Source organism: Myotis davidii, unplaced genomic scaffold (assembly GCF_000327345.1).
Source record: "Myotis davidii unplaced genomic scaffold, ASM32734v1 scaffold147, whole genome shotgun sequence".
Taxonomy (NCBI): domain Eukaryota; kingdom Metazoa; phylum Chordata; class Mammalia; order Chiroptera; family Vespertilionidae; genus Myotis; species Myotis davidii.
In genome coordinates, this window is record NW_006383010.1 from 1,058,677 (window position 1) to 1,067,422 (window position 8,746).

At 35.7% G+C, this 8,746-nt stretch overlaps 1 protein-coding gene across 1 annotated transcript in view; it reads right to left on the reverse strand.

Annotated features, from left to right (window-relative positions):
* Nucleotides 1–8,746, reverse strand: part of CEP85L (centrosomal protein 85kDa-like) — a 90,987-nt gene that overhangs the window by 23,077 nt on the left and 59,164 nt on the right. Inside the window, exons 4-5 of the mRNA XM_015557787.1 lie at nucleotides 4,510–4,631; nucleotides 2,740–2,857 (exon numbers count right to left, since the gene is read on the reverse strand). Of these exons, the coding sequence (XP_015413273.1) occupies nucleotides 2,740–2,857; nucleotides 4,510–4,631 (240 nt within the window). The remainder of the gene's footprint in view (nucleotides 1–2,739; nucleotides 2,858–4,509; nucleotides 4,632–8,746) is intronic.

Here is an 8,746-nt window from a genome sequence, read left to right on the forward strand (position 1 = left end):
CAATATTATTACATTTAAAATAGTTTTTCTTTAAATAAAAAAACTAATGGTAGCTACATAAAAATCATATTTTATATCTGAAAATAAATTATGACATCTCTTCAAAAAAAAAAGCAAGCTAGCTGTGTGAGACCCTGAGTAAGATCCTAGAACTGAAATCAGACACACACACACACGAGTCTATAAAGACTATAGTTGAATTAATAAAAAACAACAAAAACCTGACACAAAGGTGAAGATGCAATAAAAAAGCATATAAGTAGATTTATCATGTTCAGGGTATGTCAAAAATGACAGTTGGGCACTGCCTTTTATAAACTGAAACTAGAGGCTCAGTGCACTGCAGGGGGCGGGGAGTCCCTCAGCCCAGCCTGCACCCTCTTGCAATCCTGGACCACTGGCTCCTAATTGCTTGCCTGCCTGCCTTCTCACCCCTAACCACTCGCCTGCCTGCCTGATGATAGCCCCTAATCACTCTGCCTGCCTGCCTGATCACCCCTAACTGCTCACCTGCCTGCCTGATCACCCCTAACAGCCTCTGCCTCGGCCTCTGCCACCACGGCTTCATCAGGAAGGACGTCTGGAATGACGTCCGGAAGGTCGTTTGGCTGTCCAGTCTAATTAGAATATTATGCTTTTATTATTATAGATTATGAGAGGCATAAAAGGAACCTTATATAATTATATATTGGACATAATATCATATGGCAGACAAAGAAAAGTCATATTAAGTGCAAAGTTTCAGGAAGTGTGAGGATAAATGATAACAGCACTGGGAGAATGAGAAAAAAGGGTTTACTGGGAAAGTGGCTTTTGAGATAGATTTTGAAAATAGGAAAGATTCTAGCAGTAATAGAAAAAAGAAAAAAAAATTCAAAAAGGCAAAGGATGGAACATATACAGAGAGTATTCATGTGTGTTTAAGGTATAGGTTATAAGAACGGGGAGTATAAAGAAACATTTAAAAATCTAAGTGGATCATATTGTAGAACAGCACGGTTCAGAGTTTAACCTTAATTCATAGAAAATGGAAAGCCAGTGATGTTTTTAGAACAAGAAAGTAACATGATTTCAGAAGACTGTGAACTATGTTTTGTAAATCCCCTGGCTTTTTTGGTAACTTCCTGGCATTTCCCTTGTATTTGGCCTGGTCTTTCTTCTTTAGTCTTTAACAAAAGAGTCCACATTTTGTTTTGTTTTTCCATGAAGTCCTGTTAACCACAGGTTGACATTTTAGTATAAGGCACTATAGTACAAATCGCTTTGGTTATACCAATTCTGCCATTTAAACAATCTAGGAAGTTGGAAGTTCAGGATAAAGACCGAGTTCTCATTTCCTGCCTCTGAGCCTTGGTGATGCCTATGTTTCAGGTCATCAGGACTGTAAGGTTATTAAAGTTTTTAATGGGCAAATAGAAATTACTTCTCAAGAACATGTTTTTCACCTATAAATCCATAAAAGAATGTTATTTTATTTCAAAAACTTGTTTTATTTAACCTAGAATATACAGAATTATTAAAGGGATTATTTTCTTTGTTTAATGTGTTATGGAATTAGGATGAACATACTATGAACCCCAAAATGTACATATGCAAAATGCTGTGCATTAAAATTAATATTGTTCATAGATTCAAGGTGAAAATCCCTTTGCGAAAGAAATGTTTTGCCATCATATCTGTTGTTTCTTCTAACCCCTTCCATTTAATTAGCTCTCTAGATCTATCCAGTTAATACTTCAGGTATCTCCCTTTTATTAACCACCGTAATCATTTAAAATCAAATTTCTTAACAATATTTTAATTATCCACATAATTTAAAATCCTTGTAATAGTTTTAGTAATCTAGCCCCTTTTCCATATCCTTGCTATTTCTATCTGTCCTGGCTGACTGGCTTTGAGAGCCCTCTACTGGCCTGATGCTATGTCAGAAAGGATTTTATTCAGCTTTCGGATACACATTATATTTTACATACCATTGGTAATATAATAATTGTATCATTCAAGTAAAGCCTTTATTCAAAATAATAAAATTACAAGGACAAACTGCACAGTTCTATTAAAATACTGTTATCAGAAATAAACCCTCACATATACAGTGAAATGATTTTTGACAAGATGCCAAGACCAGTCAATGGGGAAGAGACAGTCTTTTCAATAAATGGTTTTTGGAAAACTGTATTGTCCACATGCAAAAAATGAAATTGGATCCTTATCTAACATAATATATAAAAATTAACTCAAAATATATCAAAGATCTAAATGTCAGACCTAAAATTGCAGAAAAGCTTAATGTCATTGGATTTGGCAATGATTTATTGAATATGACACCAAAGACAGAGGCAAAAAAAAAAGTAGGTAAAGTGAACTTCATAAAAATTAAAATATTTTGTACATGAAAAGACACTATCAACAGAGTAAAAAGGCAACTCAGAATGAAAAAATGTTTGCAAGTTGCATATTTGATAAAGTATTAATGTCCAGAGTACATAGAGAAAATCTAAAACTGAACATCAAAAAAACAAACAACTAAATTAAAAAATGGACAGAGGTCTTGAACAGACATTTCTCCAAAGAAAATACAGGCATACCTCATTTTGTCGTGTTTGTCATTATTACAGTTGGCAGTTACTGCATTTTTTACAAATGAAAGTTTGTGGCAACCCTGCATCGAACAAGTCTAAGTATAAAATTAATATGCCTTTTTAATAAAAACAACTATAAAATCCTCTGTAATCTTACCTGCAAACTAGACAAATAAGAATCCCCACAATTTACATAGTGTCCTAACATGGCATGTTGTGCCCGTAATTCATTATCCCTTATCCGCTCGTGTAGGTGGGTAATTTGTTGCTTCTGCCTGCAAAACATAAATTGAAGTCAGAGTATAAAAAATGTTTTTAAAAAGTACAGCATAGGAAATACAGTCAGTTATATTGCCATATGTATGATGCCAGATGGGTACTAGACTTATTGGGGTGGTCATTTTGTAAAGTATATAAATGTCTAATCACTGTGTTATACACCTCAAACTAATATGATACTGTCAGCTGTAATCCTATATAATAAAAAGGTAATGTGCAAATCAACTGAACAGCGAACGACTGGTTACTATGATGCACACTGGCCACCAGGGGGCAAACACTCACACAGGAGCTGCCCCCTGGTGGTCAGTGCGCTCCCACAGGGGGAGCACTGCTCATCCAGAAGCCCTGCCATACGCAGTGGTGGTGGCAGGAGCCTCTTCCGCCTCCATAGCAGTGCTAAGGATGTCCAACTGCTGGCGTAGGTCCACTCCCCATCAGTTGGACATCCCCCAAGGGCTCCTGGACTGTGAGAGGGTGCAGGCAGGGCTGAGGGACCCTCCTCCCCCTGAGTGCATGAATCTTGTGCACTGGGCCTCTAGTTGTAAAATAAATTTTTTAAAAAATTAAAGTATTCATTTCAGGATTGTACAATGCACTAAATTGTAAGTGTTCAAAATATATACAAGCTGTGACTACTCATATACAAAATTCACTTGTATTAGAAATATCAAATAATTTTAAAGCTTTTTCATAAAATCAATTAAAACTATCTTCTAGAATCTTCATTATCAAGCATTAAGCATATACTATATGTCAGACTCTGTTCAAGAGAAAATAGTAGAAAATAAGAAAGTCCCGATGTCTACGCTCTAGTTCATACTCCAGTAGGTCTTTAATTCCTAAGTAAAATCTTTTGAAATTTCAACTCTAAAGTATATTTAAAAGTTTGAATTAGTGTTTAATTTTAAAGCTAAAATGTTTGCTACTTTATCCCATATAAGCACATGAAAATAAGTGTAACTAGCATTGATTAAACACCTCCTCAAACTATTTCCCAACCACCATGATACTGAGCATGTTTAATTACCTCAAAAGTATGCATAAATGACAAAGAACCAACACATATCGCAGATAATTAAATAATATTAGATTTATTGCTCAAAATAATCAGAAAACTATTAAATATATCAGAATTTTTTTTCAGAGCTTTGGTACTCAAACATACAAAATTTTTGGAATATACCCCCATATCCAAAATTCTTATCTGTAAGTCATCTAACTTTAAATATTTATAATTTTCATAGTTTCTCTGCCTTTATATCTAACATACATTAAAGGAAATGATATTAAAGTAGCTTTCCAATTTGATACTTCCTAAGTCTGAAATGCAAACATTTACTTGCAGCTTTGATAGCTCATTAACATTGCAGCTAACTTCCAACATGTACAAAGAAGATGAGTTTCCAAATAATCCATTACTCTAATGTAACTGGGAGTATGGTAGAAGACAGACAAACTGACCCACCAACAAACCCTTAGTTCTGTGTGTGGTTCTTAAAAGGACTGAGATTGGGGAAAGACAGACAATGTATTTGATAAAGTTCTATTTTTTTTTAAAGTCTACATAGTGGATACAAAGGTATTTTTTTAAATCTACATTTCTGTATGCCTGAAATATTTAGTAATTAAAATAAAATAGACTCACCGATCAATTACAATTTCTTTCTGCCTTAGCAATCCTTCCTTTATTTTCAACACTGATTCCCACTTTGTGAAATCCTGATAGCCAGAAGGTGAATAACTTTGACGAGATGATCCAGCCAAAACCTGCAGAAATATGTTTATACTGTTAGTATTCTAAACGTGTCTAAAGGAAATATTTATATAGCATCCAGTATTTTCCCAATGATTTTCATTAAAAAAGGAAGAACTCCACCTTTGAAAAAATTTTAAAGACTATCTGAAATCATACTTGTGAACACTACACAACTTGAAAACCATCAAGGAAGTTCCAAAGTAAATGTACAAGACTAAGAAAGAACTAGTGACAATGGAACAGTTAATCTGGCTTATTGCATTACTATATATAAAATCTTGTTCTCATTATCTTGTGGAAGCTTTCTGGAAAAGAGATTCATCACTTCCTAAAGAAGGAGTGCAGTAAAAGAATATACAAGGGCTAGACTAGACAAACATTACCAGAAGGGTTTCCAAAAGGAAGTAAAAACAGTGTCTGTAGCATTCAGATTTCAAATTGTCATTCATCACATCATCACTTAATTACATTAAAATTTCAAAAGCTAAAATGTTTGCACAAAGTAGTAAATATATCCATAGAAAATATATCCATAGACAATATAACTATTAGGCAGATAATCTAGGTGGCCGCTAGTATAAATATCATTTAGAAAAAAAAATATTCTTAGAATTTAAGAAAAACTTGAGATATTTAAAACATATCAACAACCATAAAAACCAATATGACAGATATCCTCAAACTTCTATTGCTGAAACAAAAATTTAATACTGGTGTATTGGGTTGAACTGTGTCCCGTCAAAAGGATATGTTGAAGTGCTAACCCCCAAACATCTCAGAAAGAGGGTTTTTGCAGATATGGTCAAGTTAGCATGAAGTCATCAGGGTGGGCCCTAACCAAGCATAACTAATGTTGCATGAGAAAGGGAAAGCTGAACACAGACATGCACATGCAGAGGGGAGACATTTTCACCATGCGAAGATGAAATCAGAGATTGAAGTGATACGAGCCAAGGAAAACAAAAGATTGCCAGAAAAGCACTAGAAACATGGCCTGGAACCGAGTCTTCCTTCACAGCCCTCAGAAGGAACCAACCCTGCTGACACCATAATGTGGGACTGCAAACCTCTAGAACTGTGAGAAGGTCAATTTCTGTTGTTTGAGTTAGCTGGTTTGTGTTCTTTGTTATGGCAACTCCAAGAATCTAATACATTGGTAAATCAAATAGGAACATAAATTCCTTGTCAAACTAACTGATGCTATATAAACATCACAAAGCAACTTTAAAAGAGTTCAAATATGCAAGGATATTTTTATCCTTTGTTTTTCCAAAGATGATACTGACAAGACCTAGTTCTGAATAAACCACTAATTGTGTGACATCAACTAGTCATAGATTAACCCTTCAAGTTAAGATGATTGCCAAGTATACTGGACGGGATGTTTCAGGCAGAAAGACAGGGCAAGGTGAAGAGGCTAAGAGAAGAAACTAAGTTATAACAACGTGTACACGACTGCCAGGTGGGCAGATATTTGGAGTGTGACACAAAGTGTTACAGGGGCAGGTTAATCAGATACCATATCTCTGCATTTCATTCTTTCCCTTGCCTAACATACAACTCAGGCTTATATTCAGCTAGTATACACCAATACAGATATGTTAGTTGTTACAATACTAAGTTACTTTCACTGTGGTTGGTAACTAGCTACTGCCCAAACCCCCTGAATGTCCTCTCCACTCCCCAGGCCACTGCCCAGGACCTTCCATCGTACAAAAAAGACTTACCCCTTGGCACATAAAAAAGGGCCTCTCAAGACCCTGTTCATTCATAAATGGCATCCTTTCTGTTTGATTGATTCCTGCACTAGTCAGTCCCCCAAATCTGCCAGCTCAACACTACTACCAACATATATTTAGTTGGAAGAGCTAGTATTCATACCCAGGCAGCCCAACAAAAGAGCACCAAATTGTTACTCTGCTTCTACTATGGTCTAATTAACTAAGAAGGTCTTGCAAATTTTATCACAAGGGCTAGAAAAAAAACCAACCTGAAACTAACTGCTCTTAGAAACTAAGAGAAGATTCGGCACCATAAACAAATATTGTTGACATTAAGAGAAAGTCTCTACTTATTTCAACTCCATGTTACTTAATGACTATCAATTTATTAGGCAAATCATTTTATAAAGTTTATTTTGTCAAATGTATCTCAAACAAAAATTAAAACAATAAAAGCTAAGCAAAACAAAAGACCATATCAATAATTCCAAAACTCAACATAAAATCTGGAAATTACCAAAATGATTTGGTGAAACATCTGTGCTATATAGCTTATCATACTAAATATATAATTTATTTGGTGACTAAAAATAACTATATTTTATTTATATACTGAGTTAGATATTAATATACTTTTACCAATTGACAAATATATTAAATATTGGTTTTATACATTGTTTTCACACCTAACAAAAAACATATAAGGTAGCTTAAAGATCTATGGTCTCTTTTTCCAAAGATCTAAAAATGGCTCCTCCATTTCTCATCATCACACGTCAGGAAAGACCTATACCATAATATTTGAAGCTATGTTGCCTTATAATCTTGTGCCTATTTGAGTAAGACAAGTGCCTAGGCAACAGACGATGAACGTCTCAAGAAGATATTATTCTATTCTTTATAAGTAATCTCAAAAATTTCCCATGCTAACAACTTCCTAAGGAGAAGCCTTTTCTTGATTTGGCATCAAGAAAGAGAGGGAGTAAACAGAAGGAAAAAATAGGTCTGTAAGAGAAAAGCAAATGACAATACTACTTGGTTTAATACTACTTGGTTTGAACCACTGGCAGAATGGACCACTAAATAAAGGACTTGCCAAATACAATACTAAATAGAATGGAGCTCTTATTACACTTAAGGCTAAGTTAGGCATTTCGCGTGTAGACATTAGATCTCAACAAAAACAAAATATATAATTACCACATAGAATACCTATACTTTATTTTTCTTTACACTTTATTTTTTCTCTCTAAAGTAGGACTGAGGGGAAATGAAGACCCTGTCTGCTAGGGGAGAATATTTAAGTACTCAAAGGTACACTACATATGACACAATGTTAGTTTCATCTTTTCATCACGTTGGTGCTATTCTACACATGCCAATAACTGAGATAAACGACCAGATGAAGTAAATACTGTATGTGCCATATTTTGGTATGTCGAAATATGACTGTGGGATTACAGGGCATGCCGCTCCAAAACGTGCTGCTTTGACATTATTCTGAGCTGCAAGCACTGGAAAAAAACATGCAGGGAGAGGCTATTCTGAACTCCATTCATCTGCCTGAAGATACTCCAAAAGGAACCCAATTGTCTTTTTGAGTCCCTCCTTTTCCCTGGGTATCTTCCATGTGTACCTGAGAGATATATACATATTAACAAATTGATTTTTCTCTTGTTAACCATCTTTTATAACAGGGGTCTCAGCTAAGAACTAACTCAGAAGGGTAGAAATAAAATTATTTTTTTCCCTTATAACAACCTACAATTGGTTTTAAAGATTGTCGATACTCTAGGACAGGGGTGGGGAATGTCCGGCCCACAGGCCATATATAAGGCCCACAAAATCATTTGGTCTGGTTCTGACAAGGCATTTGGTCTGGCTCTGGTCAAATTAAATGACCAAATATAGCAGGCTAATTTTTAAGTTGATAATTTTGTATGGCCCACCAATGACGTTATAAATATTCAAATGGCACTTGGAAAAAGAAGGTTCCCCACCCTGCTCTAGGAGAATAAAGAGGCTTTCTGTTAGAGGACAGCCTTGCCAGTGTGGCTCAGTGGCTGAGCGTGACCTATGAACCAGGAGTCAAGGTGCAATTCCCAGTCAGGCACATGCCCGAGTTATGGGCTCTATACCCAGTAGGGAGGCTCCCTCTCATCATTGATATTCCTATGTCTCTCTTCCTCTCTAAAATCAATAAAATATACATATTTTTTAAAAGACAGGGACAGCCCTGGCTGGTTTGGCTCAGTGGATAGAGCGTCGGCCTGAGGACTCAAGGGTCTCAGGTTTGATTCCGGTCAAGGGCATGTACTTTGGTTGCGGGCACATCCCCAGTGGGGAGTGTGCAGGAGGCAACTGATCGATGTTTCTCTCTCATCGATGTTTCTAACTCTCTATCC